The sequence below is a fragment of the Fringilla coelebs genome, assembly GCF_963513975.1.
Source record: "Fringilla coelebs genome assembly, chromosome: 12".
NCBI lineage: Eukaryota > Metazoa > Chordata > Aves > Passeriformes > Fringillidae > Fringilla > Fringilla coelebs.
In genome coordinates, this window is record NC_140038.1 from 13,702,466 (window position 1) to 13,727,426 (window position 24,961).

At 40.1% G+C, this 24,961-nt stretch overlaps 1 protein-coding gene across 1 annotated transcript; it reads left to right on the plus strand.

Annotated features, from left to right (window-relative positions):
- Positions 1 to 3,679: 3,679 nt before the first annotated feature.
- On the plus strand, positions 3,680 to 24,648 carry TMC3 (transmembrane channel like 3; the record flags this gene model as incomplete). The annotated part of the gene is made up of 22 exons (XM_084213991.1): positions 3,680 to 3,789; positions 5,037 to 5,180; positions 6,591 to 6,666; positions 9,223 to 9,304; positions 9,694 to 9,800; positions 10,916 to 11,014; positions 11,095 to 11,237; positions 12,697 to 12,844; positions 14,091 to 14,134; positions 14,273 to 14,420; positions 15,176 to 15,285; positions 15,437 to 15,515; positions 16,029 to 16,256; positions 17,798 to 17,926; positions 18,593 to 18,660; positions 18,940 to 19,068; positions 19,883 to 19,993; positions 20,364 to 20,489; positions 21,875 to 21,953; positions 22,151 to 22,193; positions 22,799 to 23,096; positions 23,808 to 24,648. The coding sequence occupies 22 exons, from the start codon at positions 3,680 to 3,682 to the stop codon at positions 24,646 to 24,648; spliced, it is 3,342 nt and encodes a 1,113-aa protein (XP_084070117.1).
- Between the last annotated feature and the right edge of the window lie 313 nt (positions 24,649 to 24,961).

Here is a 24,961-nt window from a genome sequence, read left to right on the forward strand (position 1 = left end):
GCTCTGTTACCCTGGAAATCCCATAACTGCTCTAATGTCCAGCTGCACATCTCTGGAACCTCTGGGGACTGAACAGGTGAAGTGAAATTGCAATTGGAGAATTAAATGTCTGTCTTTGAAGTCTAACTGAGGTGTCTTTTGATCTTAGCTCTTTCAGCTCTGCAAGTAAAGGTCCTCTAGCCACAAGGAGCTTCAATGTTTTCATGCAAACTTGGATGCTCTGCAGCATCATTACTATCACTGGGGTCTGGGAATGTTTTCAGCACTACTGATAATTGCTTCACTTAAAGATACACAAGCTGTCTTGGTCAGTGTTTCCAAATGCTTCCCCCACCCCCTTTGTTTTCTGTACTTAAGGATGTGGAGGGATAATATTCTCTTTTTCTTACAAAGATGGCTGGAAAACTTGTCCCTTAATTTTTTTACCTTGAAATTGAGGTCAGCAATGTTCTGAATCTCCCAAGCAGGGAGATTTTGAAAAGGTCTTGAGTTGAACTGCAGTGCTGGGATGATGGGTAAAATTTAAACTCTACCTCTATGGGAACAGAACATATGGGAGAGAATAAAGCCTACTGTTTCCTTGAATTGTCAGTAAGCAGAGTTCCCCAGCCCAGCTCTTTCCTGGGTAAGTGTTTGAAAATGCAAAATGATCCTATGGATCAAATGTGAGTCTTCCTATTACACACAGAGAGCTGAAAGTTTTGCAGTAAAAGGCTAATGTCCTGTTTTACATCCTGTTAATAGCAATTGAAATCAAATCTATAACCCCTGTAGTATTCACTCAGACTAAAACAAACCCAAGCAGGTTTCTGGATTCAATAGAGCAGATTGAAATGGGCAGCTGGGTGTTCTGGTTGCTGAGCTGCTGGCTGAGTCGAAAAGCAGAACCAAAACCCTCTTTGTGATCTGAGTTAACACTTGAATTCTTTAGAGGCTGTTGCAGGGATCATGGGCAACAGAGGATATTGCCAACTTCAGGGCTAAGTCCTTGAAGCCTGCTTTCCATTTTCCCTGCATCCTTCTGTCAGATGGGCTCAGAATTCATAAGTCTCTTGCTGCTCATTGTGCTTTCAGTGTTTGGTACTAACTTCACATGATGTATGTGCCTCGAGCACTGGCACTATTAGAGCTGTATAAATGCCAGCCTTAAATTGTCCCTTTGTTTTTCTTAGACTCTCAGCTTTCTACTAACAAAGGGGAACAAAATTTGTCTGCCTTGTTGACACATTAACATACACCAGCCAATTAAATCCATGTAAATCAGTAGTGTTAGTGTTTTAATGGGTTTGGCAGTGCTGTAGCACCATGACATTGAGGGATGCTGCTTTATTTGTGAAATAGTCATCTCTAGGAACTATAGATGATGTTAGATTTTAATCTCTCTGCTGTGATTCCTTCAGATGAAAAGTAGAACATCTAAAATCTCAAGGAAAACTACAAGGCAGGAATGGTAGTACAGAAGGAGAGATATCTGTGTTTCTCTCCTGCAGATTTTGGAGATCTAGCTTATGTCTTCAGGCCATTACTGTGTCAAAACCTGCCTTTTGGGGATCTGGGTGAGTGGTTATCTGCAACATGAGATTAACATTTATGCACATGGCTGGAATAAGCAAGGAGCTGATGGACTGTGGTCGAGTGGCCTGAGCAGAGGGGCACTTACCATCATGAGCTAAGGCAGCAGAACCTGCCCCCAGTGCCACTGGCTGAGATGCAAAGAAAAATAACTACAGCCAAGGAAGGACATTTAAACTAACATATTCCTGCTTTTAAATTATATCATTGAAAATATATCTCGTGGCACATCAAAAGAAGTGGTGATGTGGGTGTGTTTGCAGTTCTGTGAGCATCAAAGCTCTGAAGGGCGTTCCTGGCATCCAGAATAGTTCTTTTGCTTTTCCAGCTAGGAAGAGGTGATAAGACTTTAGTGCAGATGTGCTTCTGGGCTGATATCTATTCCTTTTGACTGTTTGCTTTCTCTTGATGAATGGTCTGACAGAGGGTAGTGGTATGTTTTCTTTGTCATGTGAACTGGAAGCCAAATATGAAAGCCATTCAGAGGTTTGTGGATTTAGGAAAGGTACAGAAAGACTAAGATGTCAAAGCTCTAACAGGCTTTGTTTTACAGACTTAAAAAAAAAAAATAAATCAAACACAATACAGAAGAAAGTAAATTTTTCTGTGATCCATCCAAAACTGGAGTCCAGAGGCTTTAGTCCCTATTGAGGCTAAAGGAGGTGGGTGCAAGGGATGCTCAGAGTGAAGCTGGGACTAGAGAGTTCAGTTCACAGAAAAAGCCCCACACAGTAGGTGGGTTTTAGCAGGCTTTAATAGTCATGCATATGACACATTCTGTAGTGCAGAATACAGCTGAACTCTGAACAGGGGCATTTCTATATAATTCTGATTTGTGCTAATGGAACCCTCAGATTTCTAGGGAAGCTTTACCCAGCAAGCAAACTCTAGGCTTTATTGTGAGATATATTTTGGAAATGCAGAATCATATTTATCTGGCCCTTACTTGTCATCTCAGAAATTCAGTGAATTACACCAAATGAATTTATTCTTGCAATACTGTAACAAAAGATAAGGCTTGTGACCACTTAGCCCTTCAGTTATTTAACTGAATAAGTCTAGGACAATAGACAGCAAAAAAGTAAAACTTTTCACCAAGTGGCAGTATTTTAGATTAGATCAGGATGGAGAGAAAAAGCAGTCTGTGCTATTCTCTGCAGGAAATTTAGAAGCAAGAACTAAATGTTCTTTTTGTCGGACGCTGCAAACGAAAGTTAACTACAACAGACCATTGATTTATGCAATCAAAATTGTTGCTGCACTGTGTGCAGAGCTATTAAGGAGAGAAAATACCAAGTTAGGAACAAGTAAAAGCTCTCTTCAAACTCTTCCTTTCACTCCCACTTTCTGAGCATCAAATTATATGGCTGCAGGAACTACTAATATCTAGTATTTTTGGTTGGTTTTGCTGTGTTTTGATAATGGCACCAGAATATCTGTAACGTCTATGATGGAGAAAAGCACTAAAAAGTCACTTCCCTGGCCCCAGCAGAACCTGGAGCAGTTTTTTTTATCCTGGCAACCAAGCCCAGCATCACAGAGATGCTGACAGAGAGGTTGTGTCGGTGCTGACCATAGAAAGGGTGTCGGGGACTCTCCACCGCTAAAACTGGAAGCCCTGTGGGAGAATGACATTGCACGTTTCTCTGTTGCTGAAGGCCAAAACACAAACCACCTTGCTTTTCCTGAGCAAGAGCCTTGTGTCAAGCACAGGAAGCAGAAACACCAACAGCACCTACAGAGCAATTGTACCACCTCCCAGAGCTGGCCAGCGCGGTGTGCCGGGTGCGTGCGGTGTGCTGGGTGGCACTCAGAGGGATGTCCCTCATCCACAGCAAGGCTGTGAATTAAGCTGGGCCTCCTTTGAACTCTGCTTCCCACCTTGATCTGCCCTTGGAGGGGCAGTGGTGGGGCTGCTGTGTGCTGTGGCTTTAAGGCACTGCCAGGCAGCAGCAGCTTCTCCAGGCTGGAGCACCAGGCAATGATCCTCTGCTCCACAGGGCTCGCAGCACTCGCTGCTCTCTGCTCAGTCCCCTTTGGCTGCTGCTGAGCCGCCTGCCCAGCGAGCTGCAGCTGCCTGCAGCCCTGCAGAGTCCCACCTGGCACCATGGCAGCAGCTCCAGCCTCCCCTGCGCCCAGAGCTGCCAAGCCCTGCAAGAAGCAGCGCACGGTGAAGCGGCAGACGGGCATCTACACCTACCAGGAGCCCCCGCACAGGTAAGGCAGCCACCCTCTCCTCAAGGGACAGTCTGCTTTGTCTAGCACAGCAGTGGGAGCTTGTCTTTTCGCTTCCATGCAGACAGAGTGTGTGTCAGGCTGGGGAAGGTAGTCTGGTTTGAGTAACAGTGTGGTAGTGTGGAAATGAGCACGAGAAAAATCCTTCTCTGTATTTTAAGATGTGTTTCGAACCTCTTTGGTTTTCTTTATTTTGTCAAAGTCGCATTTCATACTGAAATATAAACACAGTAAGTAAAGCAAAGCAACTCCAAAGAGTACAGGGTATAGCATAAGAAGTCTCTTATTCTTTTCCTGTGTAATTATAAATTTCCCTTGAATGTCCCCTGTGACTGAAGGGACAGGACTGCAGACTAATAGATTAGAGTGGTCTGATGAAGTATGTCCCCCAAATATTATTCCATGGCATGTTTTAGGTTATGATTTATTTCTATGTGATTAAAAGGCTGCCTTTTCAGCAACATTGCAGGGATCTTTCCCAGCAAGTACATAGCAATACAACTGGGAAAGTTCCTGGCTGGTGGTTGCTGCAGTACTTCAGATCCCTTCGTGTCATTCAGGGAGAGACAGTCACCACAGGCTTTTAGACCTAAGCCTCTGTAAGAATGAATATTGCTGCTGTTTCATAGACCAACAGGGAAGTGCAAGAGCTGTAGCTTAGCAAATGTGGTGACAGCATCAGAAAAGAGGATTTAATAATCATCCACAGAAATCTGCATCAAAGCACAGGAATCTTTTGACAGGGACAAGTAATTCTTGGTATGTGGGGTCCCACACCCCTGTGCCCCTCAGCAAGGAATAGGATTAAATGTTGACCATGACTGAATCACCTGCTCCTCTCATTCTAATAATAAAATATTTTATCATTATTGAAATAAAAATAATGGGCATGATTAATAAATGAATGTTACCTGCTCTTTCTGGAAATGTTTAGACAGAACTTTGTTCCAGAAAAATATACAGAGAGTCTTGCTAGCATGGAGATGCTTGGGAAGAAGTGGGGATAATTTATGAGTGGTGGGGAGGGAAAGAGGTACATCCTGCAGATGGAGAAACCACTCAAATATTAATCCACTTTTAAGCAATAAGGTCCTGTGAGTTCCCTCGCTCCCTGCTCTCACAGTGCTCTCAGAGGTTGGATCCTGTGTGAATAATCATTGCTTTGCTGGCAATCCCACAGCAATAACTTGCCTCCTTTTTGCTCTCTTGGTGTGTGTGCTGGCTGCCAGCAACTCAGAGGACGATGCTGGTGAGGAGAAGGCCGAGAGCCATGACCCAGAGCAGATCTTCCAGAACATCCAGTACCAGAAGGAGATCGTGTCCAACATCCGCTGCCGGCCGTGGCCCATGCGGCAGAAGCTGCGGGCACTCAGGTACAGGTGCCTGTGCAGAGCTGCTCAGGCTCACTGACTGTGACAGGGCTTCCAGCCTCAGGCTGGCACAGCAATGATCCAGAGCTGCCAGGAAAGGCTTCCATGAGGATGCTCTAAGAGGATCTGAAGGCTGACCAAAGGCAGCAGCCTCTGGGTGGACAGTCTGTAAGTGAAGTTGTGCATGCCTGTGGCTCCCTTTAGAAAGCCACAGCAGAAAAGAGAGCAAGAAATCATGCTTTGGCTATTAACTACTAAAAGACACTTGTCATTGGTCTCAAGGAAGGCTGTGGTATTCTTTATTCCTTCCATAATATGTTTTTAAGTTAAATTGTTTCACTGTGTCCCAAAAAGGAGAACCAGCCTGCCTTTTTAAGGTAATTACATGGTATGAGAACAGAAGCTGGTCATAGCTTCAGGCAACATATGGTACATGCAGTAAATACCAGACACTTGTAAGTTTAAAAAGTATGGCCAGTGTAGGAAGAACGTGCTTCACAGTTTAGGATTTCAATTATTATAATTTTGGATTTCCAAAGAAAGAGCATGTGACTAACTCTTCAGGCCACCTGCCTAAACTGTGTCAGGCCTTTCACCTCATGATCAGTGTGATGCTTGGGGTTTTTTTGCCCTTTTCATCTGGCATTTTCTCTCAAAACCCCGCATGGTGCTCAGATGGCAACGCAGCCACGAGGAATCCCTACCCCACCAAGAGCCCTTGTGTTATCTGGGAAGCACAGACAGGTTTTTCTCTCCTAGGCAGAGTCTGTGACTTCCTACTTTGCTGTTCCTTTTGATCAGATCTTGGTGGTCCCAATCCCCCTTCTGCTGAGGTCAAAGACTGTGTATGACAGATGAACATGCACCTCTTTGCATCTCACAAGACCATACCTGCAGAAGAGGTGTCAGTACCCACAGGAGATTGCCAGGCTGCAAAGGGGATCTTGCTATTTTACTCATTTGGTTTCTACCATTTTAAAAGAAAGACTTTGAAACAGAAGGACAGAGAAATAAATTAGAGGAACAGAAAACTTCCCCCTGCAGTCAAACATAAAGTATCAGCAAAAGGCTCAGCAGTCAGAGATACAAAGCATTGCCTGGGTAGGGGGCTGATGGTGGGACAGCCCATGGGTGTGTTTCAGAGTGTGGGAGCCCTTAGGCAATGCTGCTTGTGCAGGATGAGAGATGTGGGGCTGTGTTCCAGAATGTGGGAGCCCCTAGGCAGATGCTGCTTGTGCAGGATGAGAGATGTGGGGCTGTGTTCCAGAATGTGGGAGCCCCTAGGCAGATGCTGCTTGTGCAGGATGAGGGATGTGGGGCTGTGTTCCAGAGTGTGGGAGCCCTTAGGCAATGCTGCTTGTGCAGGATGAGAGATGTGGGCAATGCAGAGTCTGACCTCCCCCTCTCACACAGGCAGGCCAAGGAGATCGTGCTCAAGTACGAGGGGAGGCTCACCAGAACCAGAGGTTACCAGGCTGCTGGGGCAGAGGTATGGCTGTTGGTCTCAAATCTCTGAAATTTCTGCTTCCCACCAATAGCCATTTGCAGCTCTGACTCACAGAAGTGTGTGTTTGCTCTGCACTCCTGATACTTCAGCTCAGGACTGTAGAGAGAGAAAAAAGCAGTTAAAAGCTTATTATTTTTTTTCTTCTTTTTTTTTTCCCCTTGTAATTTTAGTAATTACATTTTTGGAGACTAATTTCATGTGTTGAGGGATGAATATCCTTCTGTTACTGCAGTATAAGCTTTCTTTTCAGACAGCCTACAAATATTGATGCCTGTAAGAGTGGGTGATGTGAAAGGGATAACAACAAACATCATGCAATATCCTCTGAAGAGCTATTTCAACAAAATGGGGCCACAGTTCAATAGCTTAGGATGAAAAATGTGTCTAGCTTTTAGTTTGGAAGACAATCCTACAATAGCTTATGTTAAATACATTATTAAAGAATGTATTGTATTGTTGCTTGTATTATACTCAGAGAATTTCAATCGAATCGTAGCAAATCTATTTACACCACTGAAAATAGACACTGGCCTGAGTTTCTGGAAATTTATAATATGCAGGAAATTGTATTTAATAAGCAACAAGGAGAAGACTTCTTTAGTCATCTAAGCAGTCAAGTATATTTTTCTCGTCATAACAAGTAGATTTTTAATTACTAATTAATCCTAATTGAAAAAGGCAGGGTTAGGCCAATAGAACACCATGCACTTTATTCATGTGAACCAGTGAAGAGCTGCACATGTATCTGGTGCTCTGAGAGGCTGGCCCCCAGAAGCCCCTTCCAATGTAGATAGAGTAAGTTTTCCTTGTTCTGCCTTTGCATGTGTGGCAAATGCAGCGAAGTAAAAATGCAGTAAAAATAAACTTTATTTTTTGCCTTTGACATGAGTGGAACTTGCACTTTAGCTAGAAAGAGAAGTGCTAAATCAGAATATCAGTAAATCAGAGATTGGGCTCGGTGCTTGCTCATATAATTCTTCCTGTACAAACCCAAAAGCTTTTATCTTAGAGTTCACAGTGAATAAAAGTTTGTGTCTAATCTAATTGCCTCTGTTGTATTCGCTTGAAGACATTCAGTGCAGGGATGTAATTCAGCAGTTAATTAGTGCCACTCATTACGTGTAGGGGATCTGTATTCTTTTATCCTAGCACAAATTAGGGGTATAGCCTTTACATTAGGGCTAAATTCAGCAACAGCAACAGAATGAGCTGCCTTTTTTGGTGTGGGTTTTTTTTTGTTGGTTTTTTTAAAACTGGAAGAGATTTTTTTCCCCCACATATTTTCCTAGAAAATAGCATGGTGACCAAGGAGACAAAAATTGAGCACAGCAAAACAAGCACTACATCATCAAAATGAAGAACTCAGTGGTTGAATACCTGCTAAGAACAAAATGCAGTTACTAGGTGTATATGTATTTACATAAGCTTTTCAAATTTGCAAAAGATATTGTGTTCATGATGGGACAGTCCACTCGTGGTATTATTTATGAAAATTGAAGTTAAAATATGGTTTTACTATCTTGATACTGAAAGCCATTTTCTTTTTTCAATTCAATTATTTTATACTTTCTTTGTAGCTGTTTTTTGGGTTGTTTTTTTTTTTTTTTCCCCAGTTAAAGCCACGAGCCAGACTCTGGGTTCTAAGAGGGTAAATTACCCATTCAACTGCATAGTAGGGAGGAAAAGAAATGACAGCCATCAAATGATAGTTATAGTAAATTTTGCTTCACTGTGGACATCTTGTTATTCTTTATAAATTTGTAGTGCAGCTGGAACAAAGTGCTTGAGTCCTTTCTCAGCTCTGTGAACCCTGTACTGAAAGTTGCAATCCCAACAATTCCCATGCAGTTCCCAGCATCTAAATTTCTTTAATTAAAATACTTCCCATTCACGCAATTAAATGTCCATATCATCATAAATATTAATTAACTTTGGCCAAAGAGACTGATTACATTTTCAGTAATTAAAATTTTATTTACTCCTCTTTAATTTTAGGAGATCAAATTATATGATAGAATATTGACACTGCTATTAAAAATGCCTTAAATATAGGTGGTATTTTGATATCTAGCTGTACTAAAAATACTTTATAATGCCTGGAATATTTTTTTTCCTGTTGTCACCGTGAAGTTATAGCTCTAACTCAACAACTCAAAAACTGCTCTCACTTTTGCACAGGTGGATTTTACTTTTTCCTCTCCTTTGTGTACAATGTGTGCAGGAAGAGCATCTGACCATGCAAAAAATGGAGTTTGAGTAAAGACTCTACAAAATACAACCCCAGGATTTCTGCAGGTGTTGGCTGCACAACACAGAACTGAGGATAAAGTAGTTAAATTTGCTGCTGTTGAATAAGAAAGTGTATTTTTCCTCTAAGAGAATTTCCTTTGAGGCATTATGCTCCTAATAAGACCTTAGTCACCAATGACTGTAACAACTCTTGTGATAAAAGATAAGACATGAGCAAAATACTCAGCACTTCATTATTAATTTTTTTTTCATGTGAAGAAGTGTCATATTTCTCTGCTTTTTTCTCAGCTTTGGAAGAAGTTTATTCGACTTGCATATAATTTTGTGGTAATCTTTATTCCTTGGGAAATGAGAATAAAGAAAATTGAGAGTAAGTATAAAGATTTCATGGTATTAGTAAAACACTTGCTAAAATGCCGAGTTTTTGATGTATTTTTTAATGTACTGAATTAAATATTTGGGAGAGAGTTAAATGCATATTTTCAGCAGTGAATTCTTTATTTAAAATTTTGCTTTTTCATCTTTTCCTGCTGCCTCAGAAACTGCACAGTTCTCATTGATGCTCTTAGTTGGGGGGTAACTTTGGAAAAGTCAATTTTGTCCCTTTGGGATTTTGAAAATGAAAAAATTCTCTAGTTTGCTGAATGGGCTCCATAAGAGAGGTTTTTCTTTTTGGCCTGTTATTCAACCACTTCATGGATAAATGACACAAGCTTTTACAGACTGTGCAGGTCACATAATGGTTTTTTGTGGTTTAAGGTCATTTTGGGTCTGGAGTTGCCTCTTACTTCATCTTCCTGAGATGGCTGTTTGGAATCAATATTGTCCTTACCATAATGACAGGAGCATTTGTAGTCCTACCAGAGGTAAGAACTCACTGTTAATATTTACAGAGAAGCAATTACTGTTGAACTTTCCTTTCTCAGTGGAACAAACACCACAATTTAAGTCCTGCATCAGTTTGAAATGTACACTGCAAAATGAATTATTTAAAATAAATCCCCTTATTAAGAGGTTTTTCTCTGCCAAAGGATAACAGACTTTTTTCTATTAGTGTTCAAGATTGTATTTTGTCAACATGGTACTAATGTTTTTAGAGAATATGTTTTTATCTGATTACTAAAATAAAGAACCCATTCTTAAAAGATGTAGTGGGTGTTGAGTACACTTAAGTCCTATTAGTGTCATTTTCACTAATGAGAAGTTTAAATGACACTAAGAAAAACAAAGCATCCCTCTGCAGACTCTGGATTATTGTCCATTAGAAAGCATTTGCTGCAAGTTCTGAACAGCCACAACTTTGTTTAGTTCTTGCATACAATAAGGCAATTTGTTAACTTTGCTAAATTATCCATAAATATCATTTTGCCTCACCTACCCCGTGCTTTAATACTGTTATCCCAAAACATAGGAATACCTGATTTTATATCCACTGCACAAAATAAAAAAGTAAATATCCCTCAAACAATAAAAAGTACATTGAAAAAAAAAAAAAAGGTATCCACATTCATTTTTTTAGTTTTTAAGGAAAAGAAAATTTAATCCTGAACTATCATTTTGAGATCAAACACTGCCCCATTGAATTTAAAAATGCTCCCATTGAAAGCATGGCTTTTAAAGCTGGCACGGTGCTGACACAATACTTGCTACCCTGAGAGCACCACCCATGTGGGCAGCTCTGGATGGGTTCCACTGTGCAGCCCTGGCTCAGATGAGCTCATGCAGCTCCTGAGACCTCCTCTGTCCTCTCTCCCATCTCCTGAGACCTCCTCTCTCTTCCATCTCCTGAGACCTCCTCTCTTTTCTCCATCTCCTGAGACCTCCTCTCTTTTCTCCATCTCCTGAGACCTCCTCTCTCCTCTCTCCCATCTCCTGACACCTCCTCTCTCTCTCCCATCTCCTGACACCTCCTCTCTCTCTCCCATCTCCTGAGACCTCCTCTCTCTCCCCCATCTCCTGAGACCTCCTCTTTCTCCCGCAGCTCCTGGCCGGAGCCCCGTTTGGCAGCACGCTCAGCAAGACCATTCCCAAGGAGCACATTGCATCTGCTCAAGACCTGGACACCATCTGGTCCCTAGGGGCAAGACTCAAACCCCTCCTTGTTATTTTGTGTTGTAGTTGTTGGTTACTGCTCTTACTGACAGGCTCTGGTCTCTGCAGGGCTACCTCCAGTACTCTGTCCTGTTCTATGGCTATTATGGCCGGGACAGGAAGATTGGGAAAGCTGGATACCGGCTGCCTCTTGCCTACTTCCTTGTTGGAATGGCTGTGTTTGCTTACAGCTTCATCATTCTTCTAAAAAAGTAAGACTGCCCATTTACTGCTGTTCATAACCCTGTGTGCTCAGGCAATCAGCAATGGTATTTACTCCACTTCCTCTGTATTTATTCTGTGTAGTTCTATTAACATGCTGACCTCTGCTAGTGGTGAGGAGGCACAATGAGTTCAACTCTAAATTGCCCTTTATCTTGCTGTAATCCTCACTCTCTGTTCCATTTCCCAGCCTTTAAAAGAAGGGCAGCACAGATCATCTGTGTGCTTTGTCTCTGTGCAGTTTCAGGCCCAACACCCATGGCAGTCCTTTCTCCTCTTTTCTGTTATAAATATTGCTATGACAGAAATTTATATTTGAAGAGTAATGCTTTCAGCATTATTAATATTCCCCTCTATTGAAGTACAAATATGAAAGTGCCATCCTAGGTGTAATATCATTTGCATTTCTTTAGTGGGTACGTGGCATCCCATTGGAATGTAAGCTTAATTTCTTTGCTGTTGAAGGGAAGGAGTAGGAGTTACTCAGCAGAGAGAGCAAGACTGCCTGTGCTGGCCATAAATCCAGGGATGTGCAATGCTTGGAGAAGGAGCAAGGTCACTCTATCCTCTCCTGATTTGCTTTGTCTTCCCTTCTGGATACCTATTTATCTGGCACAGCGCAGTCCAGGGATGTTTTCAGTGCTGTCCATAATAACTCTCAGTTTTGAGGTCAAACCTTCCCTTTTCATTTATTTTTAACCTCCCTACTTGTTTGTGCCAAGGGTCACTGGTATATTTGACACTGATCTACACATCTGCAATTTCTAGATAGGATCAGCTTTTCTTCTGACTTAGCTCAGGGATCCTTTGCTTAGCTGTGTACAGCTTCCCTTGAACGTTGTCCTTTCAGATGCCCTTTCTTTCATAAGCTATTAATCTTCATTCCATTTCCTATGTTTTGCAATATTCTGCCACCTTGCTCACCTGACATGAGTAGGAGGGGTCTTCTTTCTCTTTCCCAAGGTCTGTAAAATGGCCCTGGGTTTCTATTTGACAGTAATCTATATTTTGAGGTCTAAAATAGTACAGCAAACAAACAGACCTTGTGCACAATCACTAGTTATGCCAAACTAGAGTTAATTCCTGTAACAGTGATCTTAGTGATTATACCCTTCAGCTGGATCCTACCTAGAGGTTGTAAAACTGAAACAGGTGGAAGCCCACAGTAGTAAGATTTATTTGCTTTATTTGTCAGTTGTAAAGACTGTAAATATTGAAATGCTTTTCCACAGTGAATCATTTCTCTCTAGATGTAAAGTCAAGTTCACGAGCTGCACCTCACCCTGTTTTATGTTCATCAGAAGGCTGCCAACAGTGATACTAATTTCTGCAACCTTTGGTAGCTCTAAATGTGTAAACATCTGAAAACCGTGAACCAAACCAGTGACTTCCTTCATTACCATCTTCACACACCAGAAGCAGTTCAGTACCTGTTATTTTTTTTTACAGAATGGCAAAGAACTCAAGAATGAGTTTAGCAAGTGCCTCTGATGAAAATTACACTTTCTGCTGGAGACTGTTCTGTGCTTGGGACTATTTGATAGGAAACCCTGAGGCTGCAGAGAGCAAAGCTGCTGCCATAGTCAACAGCATCAGGGTGAGCAACTGACCTTTGAATTATTTCAAGTTGATTTACTTGTTAAACTGTAAGCTATGTAAGTTTTTCCATGCATCCCCTGGCACTTCCTATTGGTTTTTTGTATTTATTTGCATATCTATGTGCCTAGGGGAGGGCTAGTATCACATCTGTGTGGCATTACAGGCACATCATATTTGCTGACATCCCAGCAAGGCCATTGTGTCCTTCCTTGGAAGAGTTTTATTTAATGTGCCTGCACGTGTGACAAGAAGTTAGATAGCTAGAAACATATCTGCTAGTGATGAAATTTCATTGAGTGTTGGAATGAAATTGATTTGGCAGGAAAATAAACAAATTTATAGAATGTATAATTGTTTTTATGCAAAGGAAGTGTTTTATGCCTCAGGGAATCCATGTGCAACAGCTCATATTTTACAAGATGCTTTTTTACATAATAATAAATTTGATATCTCTCCCTTTGATTTATAACTTTCTGCACACAATTTATTGTTCTTTCTTCTTTATTTTATCAGCTATTAATCAGGCTCCCCAGGGAAGTGGTCATGGCATCAAGCCTGTTGGAGTTCAAGGAGCATCTGGATGATGCTTTTAGTGAAATGGTTTAGTTTTAAGTATTCCTCTGAGTATCAGGAAGTTGGACCCATTGGTCTTTATGGGTCCTTTCCAATTTGACATATTCTATGGTTCTGTGGTTTATTTCATCTCTCCATAACAAATGCAGGGACATATTACAGGTCTCTCAATATTAGAAAACTGTTAAAAATACAGATGTTTTGCATCTAGAATTTAAGAGCATATGTTGTTTTATCAAAAGTAACTTATTTCCAAAATTTGGTGTATTCTCATTCTCATTGAACAAAAATTAGCTGTAAGCTATGATATTTAGCTATTTCAATGACAGAGGATAGCCTTTGACCGTACTGTATGTTATATTAGTGAACCCAGATTTCAAAGGCACATCCTGCCAAAAAATCTGGAAGAGTAAGCCTCTTTTTGTATCTCCTTGAACATGCATGACTGAAAATGCCCGAGTATCTGATTACTGTGTATTTGTTCTCAGAAATCTCCACCAGTTTTTAATATCACATATCTGTGCTACAAATCAATGAGGACAGTGGTATTTATCTACTTGCACCTCCAGGATGTGACAGTTTTTTTATTAGTATACTTTAATTTTTGTGAAAGATACGTGCATTGTTTCCACTGAACATTATTAAAATGGTAATGCTGTGTTTCTTTCAAGGAAGCTATACTGGAAGAGCAGGAAAAGAAGAAAAGCAAAAACTTGTATGTATATGAGATAAGAGATACTTTTCAAAGCACTGTTTCAATGCAGATATCAGTGCTAATCTGCTTGCCTTGTACTTCCAAACCCCGTTAGAAATTACCCAGGTGTCATAAGACTGTATAAATTTTTTTTCCTAGGGCAGTGACCATAAGCTTAAGAATTATTGCAAACATCCTCGTGCTTCTGTCCCTTGCTGGAAGCATTTACATCATCTACTTTGTCGTGGATCGATCCCAAAGGCTGGAGCGCACCAAAAAGGAATTGACTCTTTGGGAAAAAAATGAGGTACACTGTCTTTATGCCACCTCTGTGTTAGAAGCAGGATTGCAGTCCGGGGGCTTTCTGCAGCAATAGTGTGCACAGAGGTGTAAATAGCGAGAGATGAGCCAGGAGAAAGGAGGAATGAATGGGCAGAGTGGGTCTGCCTTGGTGCACTCGCTCCCTCAGCTCTGCAGCCAGGTGTTGGTGCAGCTGAGCTGGGCAGGGTGGGGGGCAGGTGCTCCTCCCACAGACACTGCAGTTCTAGCAGCTCCCTATTTTGTGAGCACAGAGCTTAATCTCTCCTGTCACTTACAAACCTACTTTTACACCCAGGACAGAGCTGACCAAACCCTGGGCTGATGGACTAGAAAGGAACTGACTTTGATAACAGTAACTGATTCAGTATCAGGGGATTCTGAATGTTCTGTGACTATTCCATTCAGAGGAATGAGCAAGAGAAGGAAATGAATAGGCATGAAGAAGCCACTCACCCAGTTCAGAGGAAGATGCTAGCACTCTATTTCCTACATGTTAACTTTTAATTTCAATTAATAAAGCAGAACTTTGAAGCTACAATATCTGGAACAAGGATTTCTGAGTGGTATTCCAAATCTATAATTTTTGATCATAACTACTGTCATTACTAATGTCAATAACAACTTTTTAAAGCACGTCCTCCAAGAAAAGGAATCCCCAAATCATGTGCCTCAGCAGTATTGCAATCAGCCCAAGATTCCACAGAAGACCATCATCAAACACTGCATGTTTCTGTTCCACAGGTCAGCGTAGTTGTGTCCCTGATCACAATGATTGCACCCTCAGCTTTTGAACTTGTGGCAGCTCTGGAGATGTATCATCCAAGAACCACTCTTCGCTTCCAGCTGGCCAGGTATGGGCATTATTCAGTATAAAAAATATGTGGGGAGAAAAGGAGAAAGGAGAGGTGTGTTCTGGTTCATGTTTTGGTACAGCCAAAGCAGAGAATGTCTGAGAAGTCAATGGTTACCAGTGCTGGTAATCCTATTTTATTCTCCTTTCAGGGTTCTTGTCCTATACCTGGGAAACCTCTACAGTTTAATCATTGCTCTCCTGGATAAAGTGGACAGTATGAGTGTCACTGTAAGTTTAACTTGATGTTTTCTGATGTGTAAAGCTAGTAGACTTCAGAGACAGAATTCTGTTTATTGTGAAGTATATGAAGTTAGATGAAAATTTGTTTTAAATTTATTAAAATATTATGGGTTGATAGGATTGCAAAGTTAAGTTTAGACAGTAATGCTTATTTACAACTACTTATAGAGTCTTTTAAATTAGTTTTTAAGGATAACTGGATCCATTTGATTGCTGATGTAATGAGATAAATAGATTTCTGTGCATTGCTGAACTATTAAAAAAAAAAACCCTCATCATTGTAGGTGAAATATTTCCAACTACCTAAATTAGCTTTAACTCCTGCCCTTTGGTGTATCATCTGACTCTGTCCATTGACAGCTGTTTAACAGTTGACTAACTGCTGCTTGGAAATTTATGAAAAAATGTCTGTGTGTGTGTGTGTGTGTATGCTGTAGAAGGTGCAGCCATCTGCACCTGTGTACAGTTAAAAAGTAGCTTTTGGGACATTTATTATTTCAGGACTCTGATGTGAACAACAATGCAAGTAATTCTACCACCTCCTTAGCAACCAACACTCTTTCCAAGGATGACAATTTAACCATTCCTAATGTACAAATTCAGAGAAATGGCTTTGTCATGTCAGAAGAGCATCGCACCCAAGGCCTGACAGACTCACTGGTTAACCAAACAATTTCCTTTAACACCCAGAACCCACAGGATCAGTGCTGGGAGACATATGTTGGTCAAGTATGTAATTGCTTTATTGTCATCAACTTACTCCACTTAATTCACATTTGACAAAAAATTAAAATTGTGTTGTGCTGTGTTTAATCTTAGAACTTTTATTTGTATGAATTCCAGAATTTAGCTAAGCATGATGTAGGAACAGTAAAGACTGTGCAAAGTGCTATGGCCACAGATACCAGCTTTGGGTTTTGTTCAGTATCTACAGCATGTTTAGTGATGTTCAGATGCTCTTTTGCCAGGTTTGGTCTCTGTCTTCAGCTCTGCACAGGCAGATCTGTACAGGTCTGTGATGTGGAGCCTATTTTAACAGGGTCCATCCTTCTAACCCCTGCAGAGAAACAAGACCATACAGACATATAAGCAGCAACATGCACTCTGTGCAGATTCAGATTGCTGCCTCAGGAGATGGAGATGCAGACCTGAAACCAGCACGAGATTTGTGCTCTTGATCATTTGTACAGTACCAGAAGTCTCTGCCCCAATAAATCTCTAGACAATCAAGTGCTCTTCACTTTTTCAAAGGAAGAGAGAACAACAAATGGTTTCAATATCCCATGTTTGTCAGAAGGGGGACAGTCAGACAGCAGTGCCACGTTCCCACATTGGGGTGCAGAAAATCTGCACATTTAATATGACACCTCTTGCTTCCCTACATGGGAAGGGTACATTGCTTGTGACTTCCAGGGGCATTAATACATTCAGAGAGAAATTTTAACCACGAAAATGCAGAAGATGTCACTCATCTCTTTGAGACTGTGGTCTCTGACAGTGTCACAGTCATGTCCAGGCCACTGGATTAAGAACCATGTTAAAGTGTTCCTGATTTTCTGAGCTTCTGGCTCCAGAATGAGGAATATTAAAGGTCTTGTTTGAACATCAGGGGGAAAAGACCCCTCTGAGGCTTATTAGACTGATTTCTGTTCTTGTATATCTTTTCTGCATAATCTCATAGAAAACAGTGTTTGAATGTTTGCTTTTTTTCCCCAGAATGGCCTAGAGATGTATAGAACTGAATTTTTCCTATTTTAATTGTAGATTTTTAAAGCTCAATTAAATATAGGATAACCACATTCTTTTTAAAGCACAAAACAACTATTTTTTATGGTTTGATGATCCTATGCCATTGGGTCGTAGGTTTGTCTGAATAATACAATTTTCTCATTGTATGACACTTTGAAAATACATATTACAAGAGTCAGCTTAATAAAAGAATGGGTGCAATAGAAAAAAAAAACATTTCAGTTTAGACACATTTTTAGAACATTAAAAAGGAAGTTTGATACCATCATGACCAGAATTTTACTGCTGTAAGCAACAAAAGGCACCCTAGAAGCTTGATTATATTTATTCTCTTTAACAGAACAAAGGCAAGTATGGGAAAAGTCAAACAATAAAATTTTAAAAGGAAATTATTAATATATTTTCATATTTTATCAGAATACTGAGCTTGAGCCAAAAACACAATTACAAATGCAAAAGAGCCATATGCAGCCCATTTGCTTTCAGAATGACTCAGTATGTGTGAACAATGTGTATTTCAGGAGATGCTCAAGCTTTCAATTATCGACATGATTTTCACAGTCGCAAGCATCCTGCTAATTGATTTTTTCCGTGGACTGTGTGTCCGGTATCTGAGTGATTGCTGGTGCTGGGATCTAGAAAGCAAGTTTGTGAGTAAAATCCATGTTTTATCAAGCTAAGATGTTGAAGATTGGTAGGCTCCTTCCCTCAGTACTAAACGTCCTTCAAGCCTTTCCACAGACGAATAATTTCTCGGTAGCACGCATCTAGAAAGGCACAGCTCACACTGAGTTTAAACTGGAGGGTACAGGATAAACACTGAGATTAATGTTTTTCTCAAGCCTATTCACATGGCTATGATGCAAAAATTTTTGGTTTTCACAAAATAATATTCTAGAGCAGTTCCCACAGTCTAGGGTGACACCGAGGGCACATAGTTGTTGCCCACATCCTCTTTTCTGCAGCTGTAACATCTTCACCTAATGTAGATAGTGGTCCAAAAAACAGTAACCAACACCACACAGCCCTCTAAGAAAATTACAGTGGGTAATACTTGGTTAGCAAGAAGATGTTGGTATGAAAGGCTGTGGCTGTTTGTCCTTAAAGATGTGAAATAAACTAGAGAGGAATAAATTTGTTTAATCCCTGGCTGCAGAGGTTTTGCTGTGTTCCCACTGCCTGCCAGCAGTTGGTATTTGATCTGGATCTTTCAGGACATGTACTGTCTGCAAACTGATTCAGTCAAATGCACCTAATAAATGGCCTGAAAATGACATTAGGATAAAAGTATTCATTTTACACTGTGTTTCTTGCAGCCAGAATATGGAGAATTCAAAATTGCAGAGAACGTATTGCATTTGGTCTACAACCAAGGAATGATCTGGTATGTAGTCCTTACGTGTTTTTTCTTGTCCTCTGTTGGCTGATTGCTAAATCAATTGGATTATTTAAATGAAACCTATTTAATTAGGATATTGACAGGGTAGTCTTTTATATTAAGAGATCATCTGTTAATAGTGAGCTATCAATCTGTTTACCTGGTGTGGGATTTGGGCTTTTTTAGTCTATTCTATTACTATTACAATGACTTCTGGCAACACTGAGCACTGACATGACATGATATGATATGATATGATATGATATGATTATATGATTTTTGCAGGATGGGAGCTTTCTTTTCACCTTGCCTACCAGCATTCAATGTGCTCAAGTTGATTGGACTCATGTACCTGAGGAGCTGGGCTGTGCTGACATGCAATGTGCCACATCAGCAGGTTTTCAGAGCATCTCGGTGAGTCAAAATGGGAATGAAAGAGAAGGAAAAAATCAAATGCAGGCAATGGAAATATCTTCCATCAATATGAAGAAAATTACAGATTTTAGCTCTAAAAGTTGACAATCAAATTTCATACTAACACTGATAGCAAAGGCCTGAGGAAAAAAGACATAGTTACTTAAAAGCTAGAGGGTTTGTGAAGCAGGGTAGTTGAAGATGTGCAAGAACTAACAAATATGTCAGGGAATGTTCCCAGATAGCTATTATGGCCTAAATGCTTTATTTCCATACAAATCTGACAGAGCACAATAGCCTATATGTATTAACTGTTGCAAGTCCTATTTCTTGATGTTTCTCTCTTTAAAAGCTGTGAAATATCTACTTTTGTCCATTGCATTGCACAAGACATTTCCTCTTTTTTTTTTATCATGATGAATATTTTAATTGTGTTTTCAAAATGGAAATAATTTTGGGCATTTTTAATTCTTAATAATCAGTCATTTGTAACATTTTCTTAAGATTAATTGACTTCTGATGTTGTTCTTTTTCTCCTCCAACACATCTGGGCAGTAAGAGCAGCTTTTGTCAAAGGGTGCAGTAACCAGTTCTCTGGCTGCAGCAGTAGTATCTGGAAAGCAGTGCAAATAGAATTTTGATCATTAGGAGTCTGTTGAAACCATCTCTGTTCAGACTTTCTAATTATAGCAGAATGATTTTAATCTTTCAGACATGTTAAACTAGATAGGTAGATTCAGACTTGCACCTTTTATGTTGCCTCTGATTTTCTCTCTGACAAGTATAATCTGAAACATCTTACACCTTCTTGCAGATCCAATAATTTCTACTTGGCCATGTTGCTGTTTATGCTGTTCTTGTGCATGTTACCAACAATTTTTGCTATTGCCCGATATAAGCCATCCTTAAGCTGTGGCCCCTTCAGGTAAGGTATGATGGACAATGAAAATTGCAAGAAACCATAAACTTATTGTGTTTCCTAATACACAAATTACAGGTATAAAATCAAAACAGGCTGAGAGGACAATGCTTTTCTGCTACCAAAATTTTATTGTTTATGGTTTAATAAGGTGAATAGGCCAAAGTTCTGAGTTGATTTGCTTTATATACATAATTTAGTTCGTTTATCTTTACATAATGTAATGTGCCACTGAGCAATCTCCCAAACATCACTGTCTTGTGTTTGCATTCAAGCACCCTCCACGTTTCTTTATTATTTAATGCAACACTGCTAAAAAAATATACTCAGGATTTCTTACAGCTTTTTTTTTTTTTTCCTCCCACACCTCCTATAGTGGTCAAGAAAAAATATATGATATTGTTTCTGAAACGATTCAAAATGATTTTCCCACATGGTTCAACACAGTGATTACTTACATCAGCAGCCCTGTGGTTGTCCTGCCTGCACTACTACTGTTATTGTAAGTACTTTGGTTTTTGTAGGCAGGTTAAATTCATTGTATTAATACTGGCCTTATCTCTGGAGAGTCAAATGCAGATACTGAGGAACAAACATTGCACTGCTGTAGTTTCATTAAGCACAACTGAAAGAACAATTCCAACACCTCACTGAATGTGTGGTATATGGACCAGATAGGAATGAAAGTATGTCAAAAAGACTGTCAAAAGGAATTTCTCCTTCTGGGATACTTTGTTAGAGCGCTGCATTGTGTCAAGGCTTGCAGTGCTGATGGTTCCAGGATGTTTAAGAACCTCTTCCCTCTTAAGAACTCCTCAGAAATAAATTTTCCATTTCTTCATGGTCATTAGTTCGGTTTCTGACAGTGAACAGGGCTCAGTCTGTCGTTTAAAGAAGCTATTCAGTCATCCAGATTTATCAATTATTCTATTATTATCAATTATATATTATCAAATATCAGATTTATCAAGATAAATCAATTATGATGGTCTGCTCTTAAGTGTTAATTTAATATACCTTGCTGCAGACTCGCCAGTGGAAGTCTTTTCTTATTTGGGTTACAAATAATTGTTCACAGTTGGGAAATTGTATTGATTTTGAGCTGTTTGAAATTCACTTTGCTTCTCTGAAAAGTTGTATTTTGTTTTGCTTGTATCTTTGTACCATTTTCTTCCTGTGTAAACTGCAGACAAAGGCAGATTTTGTCCCACCAGTGGCTTTTCAAATCAGAAAGACCAAAGCAACACTTCTTATTTGTAACTTTTCCCCCTATGGTCCCAGTCATGCAATATTTACAAATTTAAGTATTCCTTTTGACTGCTTCAAACTGACAGCTAAGCACACATGTATTTGTTTCTGGTATGAGATCTAGCTACAAGACTTTGTCTGAAAGCCAGTGCAATCCATTATGTCAGGCCATAACCTGCCAGGGTCTGATCTCATCTGTGCCAGGGCAAACAAGGTGTTATGTCAGCCAGCCAACAAAATTGCATTGGTATGGTTGTGCAAACTCAGCTGTAACTATGGTGTCCCTGTTCTGTAACCTTGGACTGGGAGAAAAACACAAAACAATGTCTGTCAAAGTTATTTGTCTAGAAGTAAAAAAAAAAACAAAACAAATAAAACCAATTTGAAATATATCCCAGGTTACACGCACAATGAAAATACCTGCAAAAAACACAGGTGAAATTAGAACTGCTGTTAAATCTGTTTTCAGTGTAATTTCTTTCATCTATATTTGCTTGAAAGAAAGCTTTAATCCATTATTACAATATAAGGAAATGCTAGAGAGCAGCAGCTGAACTTGTACATCATTTTGACCTACAAACCCTCAAAAGGAAACTCAAGAATTTCTGAAGTGACTCATATCGCCCCTTTTATTTCTAGCATGCTAATCTACTACCTACAAAGTATTGCAAGATCATTAAAATTCACCAACAATCAACTGAGAATGAAGATACAAGCAGTAAGTATGGTGAAAAGCACTTTTACATGTAATTTGAGGGGTCTTCAGTAAAGCATGAGCCTAATTAAATCTCTAAAGTCACTTCTAGTCCTTCACAACGTAAAATAAATCCTGTATTTTTAATCCTTACAGAGCAGGGGATTTATTCTCTAATCCATAATAATTTACAAATTCTCATTCCTCTGAATATATTTTAGGAAAGAACTGAAGATAAGAAAAAGGTGGTTCAGATGGCAGTAGGTAAGTTGGTGACCTTTAGAAATGCCACTATTAATAAAGCATTTGAATGTAAACCCATTTTGATTTCTCATACATAGAGGGAAGTACATTTACATTTTTAAAACTGTATTTCCTGTAGAATCCTCCTTTTAGATGGTTTCTGTGCTCAGTTTGACTTAATCTTGGCAACACTGAAAGATATTGTGCATAGTTCATACCTGAATTCACCTGGAATCTTTGGACTGGGTATTTTCCTGCTTTTATCACAAACAGGGAAGAACCTGGGATGCAGCTTTGATAATTCAAATCATCTCAGACTTTGCATGCAATTCAGAGGCTGGTAGGCAGAAGAAAAATTGGCTTGTTGCCTCTTTTGCAATCCTACAGTGCAACATTCAGTGTTTTTTCTGCATCCCCAGTACTCCATCTGCTATGTACTGTAGTATGAAGATCTACCCCTTTATCACCAAGTCTCCCAGCGTGACACCAGTTTCTCTTTTCTGAACACAGGGGGTTCTATTGGCCTTGGAACCCTGAGTGAAGGGAGAAATCAGGCTACTGAATTTGCACAGCAGTTTCTAAATGTAGAGACCTGGAAAGTTCCTATAATAATTTCTGTTTTCTAGCCAGAATCCAAAATCTGGATGCTAATGACAAAAGACCAGAGCAAGAAACCGATATTATCAGCCAGGAGTCTTCTGTTCGGTCCTCAACACCCCGAAAGAATGGCAGTGTCCTGAACTTTGAATCTCCCGTGAGCAAAGGCACCAGAATACAAACCATCTCCCAGTCTGTGCCCCAAGCTGTGCCAACAACTGATGTTGTGAGACCTGCCAATGCAACTCCCACAACTTCAACCTCTTTAACACCAGCTCCCTCTGTGTCAAGTGTACAGAAACCAAGAAATGATCATATCACAAACAGGTGAGACTGCTTTGATTTTGAAATGGTATTTATTCCAGCAGCCACCTCCATGCCATACCTGTTTATTTACAAAACAGCTGTGCATTCAGACTGTCTGGAGCTGTAAGACAGCAAAAGAATTTTTCAAAAGTAGATTCATTCACGGGTATCGTTGGTGACACCACATCCTTAACTCTCCCTTAAAAGAAATGGGATTATAAACCTTTTGAAATGATGTAGCTGATGGAGTTTACACACAGGTCAAGCAAAGGTAAATACTAGACTTGCCCTCAGGCACATAACTAAAATACTTTGTGCAGGATACCATCTCCATGAACAAAACAAATACAGAGTGAAGGAACTCTCTGCAGAACGTCTGTGCAGCTTTAGTTGTAAAACAACCAGTCTGGCATATCAGTAGATGGATGCTTTAAATTACACGCTGTTTTTTTTTCCAAGTGGATAAAAAACAATTCTCAGAACAAACAGAAAGGTAATATAAATTGAGAGGACAATTCTGTCATCTTTTCCTAGAGAAGAACAATCTCCTAATTTCTAGGATATGTTTCTCAAAATGGTTCTAAAAATTTGCAACGGTGGAGACATGATAATCTCCATTTTTTTCAACCTAGTCTTTGACTTCCAGAGCAGTGAATTCTTTTATATGTTTTAATTCCATTGATTGATGAGTGTGTATATGAATATTTCCTCTCTTTTTCTTCCTTCCTAAAGGTACCCAAGTGTTGTTCATAGGAGTGCAAGTGAGCTGTGCAAAACAAAGCCCTACACACCAGTGACTTTCAAAAAGCACACTGAAGATGTTCATTCTGACCCTCTCTTCAGAAAAGCCATTCGGCAGGTGAATTCAGATGCCCTTGGGGCAGGGGCTCCTGTATTTTTGGGATGCAGACCGTATGCTACCAGGTATTTTCTGGTTAACGAAAACGAGTCCCGCAAAAAATCGCTCCGTTCTACCTCCCGACTCCAAAGGCATTTCAGAAAGGAGGAACCAGGAGACATCATTGAGCTGTATCCACGCCACGTCAGAAGATACGTGGTTCGGACACCACACCAGATGTATTCCCCTCACCCCAGTGAAGATGAGGAGGATGAAGAAGAACTTGAGAAAGAATTCATGAGCAGATCCCATCGCCCTCGCTCGCTGTCTGACCTTCGCCCAGCATCACGGTTTTACATCGGGGATCGTGCTGATGGCCACGTTCTGACGAGCAAAGATCTAGCCAGAGTGCATTACAAATCCTGGGAAGATGGTTTTGAGCTGGACCTGGACAGGCCTCCATATGCTTACAAGAAAGTACACCTGAACTATCCTGAGCCTCGTGTGAAACCAAAATCAAAGCAAAAGCTGGAGCAATCTCTAACAGAGTCTGATTCCATCTCCATTGAATCCAGCAGTGATCCGCAGAACAGCAGCAATGACCAGTACATCCAGGTCATTCACACCAAGGACAAATATCCAAAAACTGGGGCAAAACTCACCAAAAACAAATCTAAAAACAGTATTGATCTAATTATGTCTGAGCCTAGTGAACTGGTGTGCTCAAATGTCTGAGAAAGTGCCCCAGCCTCATTGTGTTTTGAGCCAGTGTACGTGCAGTTGTACTTTATTTGCTGTTGGAGGTCTGTCAGAGTAACTGCAACATAGTTTTTGTAAGAATCGTGTATGCAGCCACTCAAACTGGGAAAAGTCTTATGTTTTACTCTTTATTGTCCCTTGCTTTAATATCCCAACTGATATGTTGCAAATTTTAGAAAATAAGGTTATTCCAATTTATTCCCTACTGTTACAGTCTCCAAAATCTCTGCCTACTGGAAAATCAAAAGCCATGTACTACTTGGGGCGCTTCAATTAAACCAGTACAAAA